Raw genomic sequence first — 15,483 nt, 5'->3', positions numbered from 1 at the left:
TGGCGCCGGCGGGCTGAGCGCGTGACGTCACGGCGCGGCGTGCGGGGCGGGTGCGGCTCGTGCTCGGGTGGCCGTTGGGAGCGGTTGGGGGCCGTTGGGAGCCGCCGCAGCCATGTCGGCCATGGGGACGCTGGCGTTTGATGAGTATGGGCGGCCCTTCCTCATCCTCAAGGACCAGGAGCGCAAAACGCGCCTCATGGGGCTGGAGGCGCTCAAGGTGAGCGGGGTGGGGGGGGGGCTGGCAGGCGGCGGCGGGGCCTTGCCGGGGATGGCCGCCACACGCGGCCGGGGGGAGCCGTGCGCTCGGTGTTCCTCTCTGAGCCTTAAACGTGCGAGTGAGTTGTTCTTCTATCAGCCTTACCTCTATATGTGACAAAAAGGCTCGTGAAATACCTAATCTAAAAGCCATGTGCATGTGTAGGTGTTTTTCCAGTCATAGTTCTCTATTCCTACTTAAAATAACATTTGTAATACTTAACTACCACAATATAACAGTTTTTCTCTATATTTCTTAGCTTAATACTGCAAGTTGTGGACGCAAAATACTGAATTAACTTTTCCATTCTTTTATAGTCTCACATAATGGCAGCAAAGGCAGTGGCAAATACCCTGAAAACATCCCTTGGGCCAAACGGTAATAAATCACTTCAATTATTTCTACTTACTAATTGTTTTTTTCAGGCGTTTCTAGATTTGTCCTCACGTTCTGTCTTTTTCAGGCTTGGATAAAATGATGGTGGACAAAGATGGTGAGGTGACAGTTACCAATGATGGTGCTACCATCCTGAATATGATGGATGTGGACCACCAGATTGCCAAGCTCATGGTGGAGCTGTCTAAATCTCAAGATGATGAGATTGGGGATGGAACTACAGGAGTCGTTGGTAAGAAATGATTTTACGTTTAGTTTGGCATTTCTAGTTTTAAAGCCAAGTTCCTTAAACTATTTTAAGAAATCATTATAGGGTGACAGAGGCTTTTCTGAAGCACATTTTTAGAGTATTTACTGTGTCAGTATTCTTTTTAGTTCATCTGTTAGGAGTTTTTTTTAATCCAAAAGGTGCTTTTGTGTCTCTGTTAAAGTATGGCAGCATTTGAAGTTAGTGTTGGAAGGCCTCTTTGTACTTTCAGAACTCTTTGCATAATTTTCTTCCGTAATGATCTTATTGTCTCCTGTGCTTTTACAGTCTCAATGCAGTCTTCTTTCTCAGTAAGTAGGGCATTGATGGCATTATTATTACTGATATTATTACCTAATAAACCTCAAACTGATACTGCAGAATAAATCCAAAGGTATACTTCTTAAGCTTTTGATAATGTATAATACAGGATGCCTCCATCTGTGGGAGAGTGAACATTATTTAAAAATTTTGTTTTACAGTTCTGGCTGGAGCACTGTTGGAACAGGCTGAGCAGTTGCTGGACCGTGGTATTCACCCCATCAGAATAGCGGATGGTTACGAGCAGGCAGCTCGCATTGCTATTGAGCATCTCGACAAAATCAGTGACAGCTTTCCAGTTGACCCACAGAACATAGAGCCTCTGATCCAGACAGCCAAGACAACGCTAGGCTCTAAAGTGTAAGTTCACAAAATCTTAGAGAATATTTACAAATGTTTATATTTTCCATGCGTACATGAAAATTTACAAATACTTATATTTTCCACTTAACTTGAAAGGAGAAATCCTTGATGCTTTGATAAATTATTAAGTTATTACTAGAGTGGCTGCTCTTTAATGTTTCTTTGATTTTGGCTGCTTTCTCAATGGACTCTTATCTCAGGATAAGAAACTGTGAAACCCTTGTTCTCTAAAGGGGCAACTCCATGAAGTTAAACAGCTGCAAAATCAATTTCTTTCTACTACCTATTTTATTCTGTGTTTGTGCATCATAGCAAGTGCAAACTGTGTAAAAGTTAGCTACCTGTTAGTTCTGTCTCTCTCTTTACCCAAAAAGACGTGTAGTGGTAGTTACTGGTTCCATAAGTGCATTTTTATTAAAATATACAAATCTAAATTAAGATCTTGGGGGTAAAAGTGAGCTTTCCATTTGTACTGTAACATTTATTTGCTATATAGTATGGAGTAAATGAGCATCAGTGTCATTTCCCAGTTTTATTTCTTGGGACAGCTTTTGTCTGTCCCTCTTTGGCCATTAACTTTCTAAGATACCATTGTGGAGTTAATACCTAAAATTATAGGAAACACGTGAGAGAGAGTTAAAAGTACAGAGAGGGATGTCTCTCATTATTAATTACTCTGGGCCTGTTTTTGCAAAGTGCAGTTCATGATTGCATTATCTTTTGACACGTTGTAAGAGCTTCCTATGCAGACCTGTCTGAACAGTGGTTTCTGGGATTAGAGTATTTTGAGTAGTAGTTAGTTCTCCTTGCTTGTTTCAAATCTGTCTTGCAACTGTGTTCATGAAGACAGGCTATATCCTGTGTTCTGGTTTCTGTCATGTTTGGCATGTTCAGGTGAACCAGTGAGCAAGACATCCTCTCTTCATACAGCAAACAAAAGCTATTAGTAATGCAAATATGTATATACATATATGTGTGTATATATATATATGCACACACACACATATATATACACGCATATTATATTTGAGATTAACAGAATCTCTTTCTTCTGAACTGTATACATATAACACATCTTCATTGTATTCTCTTTTATTTAGAGTTAACCGCTGTCACAGACAAATGGCAGAAATTGCCGTGAATGCTGTACTGACAGTAGCAGATATGGAACGTAAAGATGTTGATTTTGAGCTGATCAAAGTGCAAGGCAAAGTGGGAGGTAGACTGGAGGATACACAGCTGGTTAAAGGAGTGATTGTGGATAAAGATTTCAGTCATCCGCAGATGCCTAAAGTAAGTGAACACTCTGGTTGTCATCTGTAACAGTTTAAATGATTCTGCATAGAAATAGACCAAAAATGCTGTTCTAGCATTGAAGCATTTAAACTTGTTGCTTCACTCATGTATCAACAGAGGAAGGGAAGAGGAGTATTATTCTTTGTTGGACAGGACCAACTTAGAATTCACAAGAGTCTTGAGAAGTGATTGGGGAGATGATTACTGCACAACGAAGTGAGAACAAGCATAGAGTGCAAGTCCGTTGTAGAGAGTAATGCAAAGAACTGTGTTAGAATTGAGAACCAAGTGTTAGTGTACTGATTTTTAACGCAACTCATTACCACGAAGCTTGTACTGTTACACTCTATGAGTTGGAGTGTTGTCCTGTTTGGAACACCATAGAAGTAGTATTTTCAATGGTCACAGTAGGTAGGAGGTTCTTTTTTTTTTAATAATTTAATACTTAAAATAACTGGTAAAGATTGAGTGCTTAAACAGTGTCTTGAAGCTGTGGAATTTCTTTTGAATTAGTTAGATTTTTAATAGAAGTGTGTGGCTGTTAGTTAAAACTTCAGAAAGAGTCAAGTGATCTTCAAGGTTCTTTCTGTCTCTCCCTTTTTAACAACAATGTCTTGTGTATTGTGCAAATAAAAGAGGTGTTACTGTGCAACCTTTTAATTTTATTTTATTTTATGTTAATGTACAGGAGCTCAAAGATGCTAAAATTGCAATCCTTACTTGTCCATTTGAACCACCTAAGCCCAAAACCAAGCATAAGCTTGATGTCACATCTGTGGAAGATTACAAGGCACTGCAGAAGTACGAGAAGGAGAAGTTTGAAGAAATGGTGAAACAGGTGAAGTGTTCAATGTTACTTCTCTGTTCTGTAATTTTTCATAGCCTTTACACAAAACAGCATAATGCATTGATTTATTTCTACAAATGAGCTACTAATCCAGATAAGAGGCAGCATACAAAGAATTGTAAGGCTGTGAGTGAAAGTTAAGTTTATGGAAGTAATAGATAACACTCTAGTTTGAAATGTACTTTCAATTCTGTATATGCCAGTTATACAGGTACGTGCCTTCTTCAGAGAGTTCTGTTTTGAGAAAAGTGCAATTAAAACTGTTAAACTTGTCTTCCTTTCTTTGTTAGTGCTGATCAGCAGATTGTTGTGTGTTGATTTCAGATAAAAGACACTGGTGCAAACCTTGCTATTTGCCAGTGGGGTTTTGATGATGAGGCAAACCACTTGCTGCTCCAGAACGAGCTGCCTGCTGTTCGTTGGGTTGGTGGACCTGAAATAGAAGTAAGTAAAATCTTCAGAAACTGGGATTTGCACCAGTCCTCGTGTTATACTGCCATATTATACAACCAGCTTGTTGTGTAGTGCTGTACCAATTAAAAGTGTGGGCTTTCTAGGTAGAACTGCATAATGAGGTGTGATATTGGTAAATATTGGAGCAAAATCACTGAGAAGATCTAGGGGAAGAACCTAGGATTATTGGGGTTACAGTCTATTATTGATATCCATGCATATTGCCTGTTACAGGTTTTATGTGGCTGGAATTACTTCTCCTTTCAGTCTTAGTGTGTGTAGAAACAAGGCATTGCCTGAAATCTGCCCTTTGACTGAAGCAATGAGAATGTAACTTTGGAGGCATTTGATAGATTGGTTTATACTATTTAAGCACTATGGAGAAGTCTTCTCAAAATAATTGATGGTTGTTTAATTTTAGTTAATTGCCATTGCAACTGGAGGGCGCATTGTTCCTCGCTTCTGTGAACTCACACCAGAGAAGCTGGGGTTTGCTGGCATCGTCCGAGAGATCTCCTTTGGAACAACAAAGGACAGGATGCTCGTCATTGAACAGTGTCAGAATTCTAGAGCTGTGACCATTTTCATTAGAGGAGGAAATAAAATGGTAAGGTGCTTAGTTTGTGTCCTTGTTTTGGCTGGGATAGAATTGATCTTCGTCCTAGTAGCTGGTGTGATGCTGTGCTTGGATTGAGGATGAGAATAATGGTGATAATGCACTGATGCTCACTTGCAGTTAGCAAGTGGCTGTGTGCTGTTTAGCTGCCTACCAGGTTGGATCACAGCAGTTTGTTACTAATGTTTGATGCCTCAGTTGTTGAATGTGTAGTTTCTTTCATATTAAGAGCATGTTAACTCTTTGATTATTTTTATCTAAATTTTACTCTGCACTGGAAGAATTTGGGGGAAGTGGGGCTGTAGGCAACAGTGACTGCTAAGTCACGTTAAATTCATATCCCATGTTTTTGAATGAAAACGTTATGTTTCTCACTATTAGACCATATTGTTTGTAAATAGAGAAATAATTTTATTTGTGGGTGTTTTTTTTTTTTTCTCATGGAAAGGTCAGTTTTATGAGTAAAGATATATTAGTATTTTTGCGAGATCAGGTTTTCTGTGCTTCTGTATGTCATTTCTAATTTATAACAGTTTAAAAGAACAGAATGAAACCATTTTTAATGCTTCTCTACTTAATCTAGTCATTGACTGAACTGTTAGTGTGGAATTACATTTAGTATAGGTCAAATTCTACTTTGGGTGAAAAATGGGAAAAAAAGAATTCTAAGTGCCAGTCTAAAGAGTTCTTCCAGAAAACAAAAATGCTTCATGAAAGGTTAGCATAGCTTGTTAAATCCTTCTACATCTGTTGGAGTTGACACAAATTGCAGTCTGAAAATAATGTTGGCATTTACATTTGTGGCTGTTGTCTTGGTATGTATTTTTCATTCCTTCTCTGCTACTAGGAAGCCAACACTTTTGAAGTAGTATAGTATAGCAGCAGTAGAGCAGTGAAGAGATCCTCTAGTTCATGTGCAGTTTTTGTTTCTATACTAGGAAATTCATCTTCATATCAGTCAGTTGTGTGCTGTAAAGTATATGCCATGTTCTAATTCCAGATCATTGAAGAAGCAAAGCGATCTCTTCATGATGCATTATGTGTGATCCGGAATCTTGTCCGTGATAATCGTATTGTGTATGGTGGTGGTGCTGCTGAAATTTCTTGTGCCTTGGCAGTCAGTGAAGCAGCAGATAAGGTAAGGAAGAAACATTCTACAACTCTCGTTAATTTCCCATGGAGAAAAAAAGGATTAAGACCATTTTAAGAGTTTCCAAAAAGCTTCAAAGAGCTTCCAGAAAAATGCATATTACAGAACTTCCTGACATTTGCTGATAACCAGCGTTAAAGTTTTGCTTCCCCTCTTTGTAAAGTTGTTGCAAGTGCCTTTTTATGTTTTTTCCTAGTGCCCATCCTTGGAACAGTATGCCATGAGAGCTTTTGCAGATGCCCTGGAGGTAATCCCCATGGCCCTGTCGGAGAACAGTGGAATGAATCCAATACACACTATGACTGAAGTACGGGCTAGACAAGTGAAAGAAAATAATCCTGCTCTTGGCATTGATTGTTTGCAGAAAGGAACAAATGGTAAGATGTGTAATGGGGAGAAGGAGAGAAGCATAACAGGGTTTTCTTCCTCAAAAAATGAAAAAGGTTATATTTTGTCCCCCCTTTATCTTTTAGTTCCTTTTTTTTTTTTTTTTAAGATGTCTGTCACTTCAATTATGAACTTTTTTCCCTTGTCCTAATAAATGGGAGTGGGAGAGACACATGATGTCTGATAGGAAGAAAATACGTAACTGCTTGAACCAAAAGTGACAAGATTAGTTGTAGATCCTGCTGACCTGGTGGGACAGGAATAAAAACTAGTCACTAAGAGGAAAAAATGGGATGTGTTCTTAGTACTGTATTTTTAGTGATCCAGTTTACAGTGCAGTCCTACCAACCAACAGTTGTTTTGAGAAACAGCTTGCGAAGAAGAAAGCAAAAGGTTGGAAATGTCTTTAGGTAGTCTTGTTCACACTGCTGCGTGCACATATATAGACCTATAACAAGCAAGTGAAGGCTACAAAATCAGCGTATGAAAATACGTTTTCATCTGAATTTACACTGTTCAAATTCTTATTTTCATGTTCCTTTCAGGAAAAATAAAAAAAGGCACTACATTTTGGAACACAGCATAAAGCCTTGTGTTTGTGTAATGCATAGCCCTTCCTTGATTAGATGTCTCTGCATTACGGCACGTCAGCTTTCAGTGGTCGTTCTGCCCCTAGGATGCTTCTAATATTTGTACATAGAAGTACAGGAAGGTGAAGTTATGATTGAGGAAGGCTTAACTGGGGAAAAGGATTTGATCTTAATGTTCTATGGTCTTTGGGAAGAACCCAGACTTAAAACTATAGTTTATACAAAGTATTCGTTAACTATGGTGGGCAAGAGTAATTTAGTATCTTCTTTAAAATTGTATAGTAAATAACTGTCTGTGTTAAATGTTATATTTAGGTTTGAGGAAGCCATCTAATTCTTTCACATCTCTTTTACAGATATGAAACAGCAACATGTTATAGAAACCTTGATTGGTAAGAAACAACAGATTTCTCTGGCGACTCAGGTTGTTAGAATGATTTTGAAGATCGATGATATCCGTAGGCCTGGAGAATCTGAAGAGTAAAGGTCGAAAAGCAAGAAACATTAAGGGGGCCACAGCAGTAGCGAAGACGGTAGTACTCTGATGCTTCATCTTCAGCTATTTATTTTGGACACTGTTTCAGATACTGTAATGGCTAATTGTTGGAAATAAAACACAATTTAGCACTGATGGTTTCAGTACTAGTTTTGGAAGCCTCATTGCATTTTTTCTTAGAGGGGTATGAATGTTCTTAGGGAAAACTTCTTGAATGTATGGGGAAGGAAAAAAAAAAAAGCATGGATAATGCATTAATAGAATTTTGTAGGTCCTTTTCCATTGCTCCTGCAGCTAATTCCTTTATCTGCCTGTGAGCTAAGTCTGCAGATTTTCATTTTAAGAGGTCTTCTGTCTCTCAGTGAAGTAAGCAGAAAATTATTGTAGCCTCTGGTAATTCTTAAATATCTCAAGTATGAATTTTAAATTTGGCAATGAAAAATATCCAGATCACATGCTTCCAGTTCTCACTTGTGGTACTGAGTAGGAATTTTTTTTATATCAAGGCAACCTGTGTTTGTTGCATTCCTGGGTTTTGACAGCCATTGAGTAATTACAGTGTTAGAGCCATTTGAACAGTGGCATGTACGAATATCACATTACAAGAAACAAGCTAGATAACCGGTTCTGCACCACATATGACCATCTAGAAGTTCAGGGTTTAGGAAACCCTAAAAAAACAAGGTTTTATGAAAGGGTTTAGGAAAAAAGATTATTTGGATCCTTGCAGAATCTTCAAACCAATTCTCTGAATACTTTAACTTTCATTGGGCCTGTTACCACTCACATTTAGTGTGTTCCTGATTGATGTGCAGGGAGAAGGTTTTTTTACAGGGATATGCATTCAGCCATGTGTTTAGTTCTTTTTTTTTCTTCCCAGAACATACCTATGCTACCGAGAGTAAATGTACTTACTTCATATATCCCAAAAATGATTTTAAAATGGAGGAGTAAAATTTACCTGTAAGCTACCTTGCATCTTTGCATATATAGTTCCTAGTAAGAAGCAAGTAGCAAACCAGAAATAACATGTAGGTTTTTGGTGTGGGGTTCTGTTTGGTGTTTTGGTTGTTGTTGTTTGTTTTTTCATAGTAGTACAGAGGAAGCTACTTCTCTTGCCTCTGTTAGCTAGTATGTTCTGTTCTAGTTGTGTTACAATTACCACTTGAGTGAAACAAAATCCTTCAGTGAGTGTCAGTAGAGGAAGGTTAGAGAAGTCTGATTTTTATGGTGTGAAGTTCCAGTGCTGGTTATAAAAGTGTATTTCCATAACTATCTAAGGAGGAATCCTGCAAAGCTTGATTTTAATTTATTAGAAACTGACTACTGTAACTTCTGTTCATCGTTGTTCTCTTCCAAAATAGGTTTATTTACATGCAGATCAATGGACAGAACAGTTACACAGTTATACTGTAGCTGAAGTCTGGCACTTGGAATTGATTTATGGCTGTAATTGTGACTAAAATCCCATAAATCCATTGGCTCATGTAGAGCCAGCTCTTACTTTGCTTAATAGCTCTGAATGAACGTGGCTATAGCTAGGACTTCTAAGGAGTAGTTTAATTGTACTGGTGGGATTGTACATAGGATGAAAAGGAAGTGAGAAAATGGTTTGTTATTTGTGTTTCATTAGCTTTTCCCTTCAAGTCCTTGCCTGTAACAATGAATTCCATGACCAAATTATTCAAAAGCTTCACCTCTTTCAGTTATATTGTCTTTTGGCACGGCATAGGTGATGTGACCTATTTAAAATGGGAGATGCCCAGAAGTAAGGCAGTGCTGGACACTGCTTCTCTTGTTCTGAGTTTGGTATTCTGACCAGGAGACATGAGCGAGTGCGGGCTCTGCAAGCAGCACTGCCACTAGAGGGGAGAAAGCTGTGGCAATGCTCCACAGGTTGTATATGGAATTGGTTCACAGCATCTTGGAGCCTACAGTTTGTGTACACCAAACTGTTCCCACTATCAGAAAGATCTGCAGCATGTTATGCTGGTAGTTTCTAATGATATGTGAGTTGAAATATGTCCAGATTTACATTGTGGTTTTTAACTTTTTTTTTATTATTCCTGGGAACATGATTCTTTTGTAGTAAACTGCCTAATTGAGAAGTCTCTAGAACAACAGGGAAGAGTCCAAGAATTGCAAGATCATGTGTTTTTGTTAATCTGACTGAAGGAAATAAGACTTTGTGCTCTGTATATAAATATTAACCTTCAGTCAGACCTTAGTATTGAAATTTGAAGTTCAGTGGTGGAATGCTGAAAAAAATCTAAAAATGACTGTTTTTATTAGAGACTTGATTTTCAACATGTAGTAGTATCAGCTACATTGTTATTTAACATACATTAGTTATTTGAATTTGATGTATTAGTTGTTTAACATGTATTTAGTTATTGCATAGGCAGTTAATTGGAGGACAAGCAACATGCAACTGAAAACATTAACCCAGATTAATGGAACTGATGCAGCTCAAACTGGTACACTCTCGGGGCTGATGTAAATGGATTTGTGCTTTTCCAGGGCTGTGGGAGTAGCAGTATTGTGAGTTTGTGCTGTGGTCTGCCCTAGTCACATAGAGTGGAGGAGACATCTGAGTGATGATAAAGCTGTGGCAGACAAACACAGACGTTTAAATTAAGCGTGTTGTGTCTGTAAACATTAGTACTTTTGGGAAATGAAAGCCTTGCCTAGTGGTGTGTGTATTTGGGGCTGAGGACCACAGGCATCCCATGTTCCCTTCAGATCCTACTCCTTTACACCAGGGAAAACACAAGGTTCGCCACTGGAGGGCGATGAATGCACACCCGTGTTGTAGGGACTGTGGACATGGTTAAAAGCCAGCTGAAGGAGCCGAGCAGCTCTGCTAGCATCACCCACATGGCATGCGTTTGTCAGCAGCAAGAGCTGAATCTTTGTCAGGGGCTCAGTTGCTTCGACTGATTTCATACATGTCCCACGTGCCCTCTTAGACTCAGTTTTCCACATCGTCCTAGGGCCCTCACCCCAGCCCCTTGCTTTGGCAGTAGTTGTGCTGCCAACTGCCTTTCTCCAGCCTCACTTCTCAGCCTCTCCTGCTGTGCTCCTGAGGGCCTGAGCTCCTTCCCACCTGGCAGGTGTACAAGGTGAGGTTGCCCAGAGCCCTGCCCGCAGGTTCCCCCATCCCTCGCTCACACCCAGCCCATGGCAGCCGCTGCCTGCTGTTGGTCCAGGGCCAGGCCTTGGGCTTTGGGCGCGTCCTGGTGATTCAGCTTAACTAGGGCTGAGAAGATTTTTTCCAGGAACAAAGTTATGCAGAGCTGTGAAACAACATTCTTGGTTTGCTGCAAACTGATGCTTTCTAGTACAAACATATTTTTCCTACACTTAAGAAAAAAAATTGCTGTCTTTCAAGTTGCCCTTTTCTGACTGTTCTGCGCAGGGAAGGCAGGTCATGACATGAGCAGTTAGTCTCAGCAATCCCACCTGACAAACAGGCAAGGAAGCACAACCAGGATCCTAAACGGAGCCAGTCTAGCAGTCTTGCTAAGCAGATCCTGGCTTGATCAATTTTGCTGTACAGAAGTCAGGTAAAGTCAGGTAAACTTCCCTCCTCTGTCGCTGCTGTGCCACGCACTGTTAAAAATTGCTGTTGTAGTGGCTGTGGCTGTGACAACCCCTGACTGAACCCTCACCATCACCCGAAGAGGGATGATTCAGTTGTGAGGAACTAGCCTCGTTTGTCCTCCCTGCGTAGAAGCACCTCTCCATTTCACAGCTTGGAGGGTTTCCCGGGAGCTCTCTGCCAGGGAACATTTCTCGCCATGTTAAAGAGCCAATTAAATGGACTGACAGTGTTTGCTTTGTAAACAAGTCCTCTCTGTGATACAAGAGAGACGTTTGCTGAACACAAATGTTTGGAGGGTAAAGCACTAGTGTGTGCTCTGCAAGACACTGAGCCTGGGACATGTGCTAGAGTCTGCATCTCCATGAAGCTTCTCCCTAGGGTATTCAGGAGTGGTCTCTGTGCCCTGGTGAGGCTCCTGGTGCGCAGCGTGGGCACTGAAGGAACAGCTCTCTGCCAGCCGCCGGTGCCTAACTCCTCTCTGAAGGTGGGACGCTGCTCTCAGGGCCCTGACGGCCCTCCCCTTGCTTCCCTCCCGGAGCTTTGGCCGCTTGTGTCAAGGCACAGCTCTGCCACCTTGAGGTGGGCTGCTGGGAGAAGTGCAAGGGGTGAGGAAGAGCTGGGAGAAACCCTGGGAGATGCCCTCCTCCTTCCTCTCAGGAGCTTTCTCTCTCAGCCTGCTCCTGCTGCTTCCTGACAACAGCCCCGCATCAAGCCCGCGATCAGTACTTGCTCTGCCTGATGTCTCTTGCGAGGGAATGAAGCCTCGCAACAAAACAAGTTTGGAGTGACAGAGATTGAAAGGGATCATGAGTCTCAAATGATTCGAGGAGAGACATTTTCACGCTCTCTTCCTCTGAGGCGAGCAGACTGAATAGAGAAACTAGATAAGGAGATAAGAAATAGAGAAAACCAAAGCAGATGGAGGTGAATGAGCAAATATAATCTAATAATAATAATGAGCCAATGTCAAAGGTTAATAATAAACCCTAAAATAAATATAAACCAAATATTTAAATGTGTGGTTTGCATTTTAGGGTTTCATGCTCTCTGATACAGCATAGCGCCTTTTTCCACCATGCAGAGAACACTGTCAGTTTCCATAAAATTTATACATAACCAAGCTGGTTCCTCAAACACGACATTTATTCCTTCCCTCCGGGTCAGGAGGCAGCAGTCTCCCTGCTGGCACAAGCAGGGCCCGTGTACACAGGGGAATATCTTGTGTCACCTCAGCTGCTCTGGCCGCGGGGCATCAGGGCCTCAGACTGTCTCAGTTTCAAGAAGCTACTCTGATTTATGTGCCTTATGCCACCTAGTTCTCGGTGCATCGTAAAAAACCCGTCCAGCATTAAAGCTGCCGTGTGCCGCGTTCTAACTGGACTGTCTTGCAATGAACTTCTCTGCCAGCTGCTCGTACTCATCACTCACCGGCCATTCCCATCACCCAGCCCACAAGTGAAAAGCCCTCGGCAATCTCCTGACCTTTCCCCCACGTGTACACCGCCAGCTCCTCTGCTGCCAGACCCGTCTCCATAACCCGGTGGCAGGAGCTGATGGCTTTCATGCTCAGCCGGGCTTCCAGCAAACGTAATGCTTTTCCAAGGACCCTGCAACCAGCAGTCTTAGCTGACGTTAGCTGATTTCCTATTTTTTGCATCCAGCTACTGTGCTGGCTGGCATTTTGCAAATGCTGTGACTTGGTGATTAGATCCGTGGTCTTCTCATTAACACGTCGCTTGTAATTGGAAGAAGGCCACAGGCCAGGAAAGGCAAGTTTCCAGCAGTGCCTTTGTGTTAAGGGCAGCACTGGTAATTAAATTTTAAGAGATTGTGAGTTCTAGTGGCCAGGAACACAGCTCAGCGGGATGAGAGGTAATGTGTGGAGAGGGCAGGGGAAGCAGCAGTATCTGAAGGGATGGAAAACCTGCTTAGGAAAGATCCTGTGCTGAGTAACTTTGGCACAGCATTGCAGTGGAACATCATCTTAATGCTGGTTGTGCTTTTCAGCTATGTTGACTCAGTCCCTAAGAAAAGCTACTGCGACAAATCCCATGGGAGCACCATTCCGGGCTCCTCAGGATCTCTGTCAGGAGAGGGACAGAGCAGAGCTGCCTTGTCCTCTCTTCCTTCACAAAGAAAGCTCACAGCAATTTCTCCTCTTTTGCTAATGCAAAAAGTATGTAACCCTCCCCCCCAACCCAAAAAAAAAATAAAAAAAATCCCACTTTGAAGCTAAGTGGGGAGAAGGAATTGCTCTGTTGATGGGCGTGATGGGGATGGCCTAGCTCCTGTGAGGGTTTACGTGGTGCCACAGATGAGACAGCAGAGGTCAAACCCACAGAATAAATAATTCAGCAGCTCTGGTGTCTCAGTTGTCCAGATCAGAGCCCTGATCCATGCATGGTGAGTTCATTCTGCGTACAGTTTACTCACTGACAAAAAGTGTGTATGTTTATCCTCTCTGCATACTAATATAACTGAATTTCCAGGCAAAGCTGCAGTCCCAAAAAAGAGGGTTTGAGAAGGCTTTGAAGACCTTTTTCAGGAAGCCATTCATTCATTCAACACTTCCATAACTGTTGGCCTACTCAGCAGCTCTATAAAGAAAGAAAATACGGGGAGGTGAAGAAATCCAGTTTATTCCTCATCTGAGAGGCTGTGAAGTCTGTCTCCAGACATGTTCTTAAAAAACTTCCTTCTCAGCCCCTGGACACAGGCAAGAAATCCTTATTTTCAGTGATGGCCCAGACGTGACTGGCATGGTAGTTCTTGCCTGACAAGCTACACTGAAATGTGATTTTCAGTCTTTTAATCTTAGCAATATATCTTTACATAAGCTCTTGCCTTGTCTGCAGGCTGACAGGTAGTAACCTTGGTTCCTTGCTGCAACAAAATGTTATGGCAAGGAAACAATAAGCAGTTTTTTGTCTGAAGTAAAAACATGTTCAAATCACACACACACAAATAAAGACAATGAAGCTAAGGCTAACAAGGGAGAGTTGCAAAGCAATCACTCTTTGAATCAACATAAACATTTCTGCCAGCATCCTAGGAGATCCTGGAATAAATGGAAGAGCCAGGAAAGGGAGCTGAACACTATCCTTCCTAAAGTGAACCTGTCTTGAAAATAGTGTCTGCAAAGGTTCCTCGCCTCTAGCAAAGTTTCCCATTTCTCTTTTCTTTTTCATTATCATCTTACTAAGATCACCCATGTGAAAATAGTTTCCCCACCCCATTGTCCTCAGACCTTAAGAGCAAGCTGCAAGTTTAAAGGCAGGGGTGTGAAATCCAATCTAGTCTAGAGCATTTGTCCTGATCTGCTACTCTCCCCTCCACAATTTTAACATACAAATGTTCCTGCAACAGTCCCAGCCATCCCCCAGATAGCAAGCTGAAAATAGCCAAAAGAGCCACCAAAGAGAAACAAAATCCATATCAGAACTCGGAAAAATGAGTACCCATGCCAGAAAAAAGAAAATGAGAACACGGGAAACAGGACCTGAGTCCACACAGGCACTGCTGCTCCTGCTTTCCCCAGCATCAGGAATTCACAGCCTATACGGCTCTTGGGGAGGTATGTGCTTAACACAGCTGATATAAGATCCAAACAGCACAACTATAGACAGCTCTATTTTAAACAAGATGAATTAAATGAATCATTAAGTGACCTGGAAAGGAACTGTCAGAGCTGGTCAGAGGAAATTGCTTTGACTAAGCAGAGAGATGTTGTTTTCAGAACCTTTCATATGGAACCCAACCCCAGCAACAGAAATGCCCCAAACATTTTGCTTCTTTGGGAATTGCGTGTGGGGTTGTGTAAAGATATATCTGTGCCAGACTTCATGAGTTATCAGCCCACAAACCTTTCTTCAGCTACAGCAAAATGATTTTGTTTTGGAATGAGACCATCACAGACTTTTGTGTCATTCTTCCTGTATTTGCTGTGTGGCAAGAGCTGTGTAATTTAAGTCACAAGTGTCAAACTCAGGTTTGTCCTATAGTTATCACTATCACGTAGCTGGGTGGTAGGGTTGTGCACTTAGTCGCCATTAATTTCCTTGGCTCTCCAGGAACTCTGAGGCTGTTCATCTCCATGGATGAGGCAATGGACTGATCTGAGGCAGGGGGCTGCTGACAGATCAACCAATTGACTGAGCTTGTAGCCACCTTCACAATTAAGCATTTGACTAATTGCTGCAGGATTCTTCAGGTGGGAATTTTGGGCTGCCATGGAGAATCCCCCAGGCAGCTCCTGCTGTGCCCAGACCAACTGATGTGTGTCAGTGTGCAGATTAACGTCCTGGGTAGAGAATCTGCCCATCCCAGAGACTCTCAGGGGGCATCAGATGCAACCCTGATCAAGCTGTATGTAGATGAGATACTTAGAAAAAAAGTGTTCCTGCAGATGTAGAAATGGATGCACAGGACAATCTTTTGTAGATAATTCAGGTACTCAGGAGA

At 41.6% G+C, this 15,483-nt stretch overlaps 1 protein-coding gene across 1 annotated transcript; it reads left to right on the top strand.

The window, feature by feature from the left end:
• Positions 1–29: 29 nt before the first annotated feature.
• CCT5 (chaperonin containing TCP1 subunit 5) lies at positions 30–7,553 on the top strand. The gene is made up of 11 exons (XM_068671011.1): positions 30–217; positions 574–634; positions 720–884; positions 1,382–1,580; positions 2,684–2,876; positions 3,568–3,717; positions 4,051–4,170; positions 4,601–4,786; positions 5,796–5,933; positions 6,142–6,322; positions 7,279–7,553. Exons 1-11 carry the CDS (start codon positions 113–115, stop codon positions 7,404–7,406), a joined length of 1,626 nt encoding a protein of 541 aa, XP_068527112.1. The 5' UTR covers positions 30–112; the 3' UTR covers positions 7,407–7,553.
• Positions 7,554–15,483: the final 7,930 nt, after the last annotated feature.

The sequence above is a fragment of the Anas acuta genome, chromosome 2 (genome assembly GCF_963932015.1).
Source record: "Anas acuta chromosome 2, bAnaAcu1.1, whole genome shotgun sequence".
Taxonomy (NCBI): Eukaryota; Metazoa; Chordata; class Aves; order Anseriformes; family Anatidae; genus Anas; species Anas acuta.
Note: the sequence above shows the minus strand (reverse complement) of the source record. Positions and strands in the feature narration are given on the sequence as shown.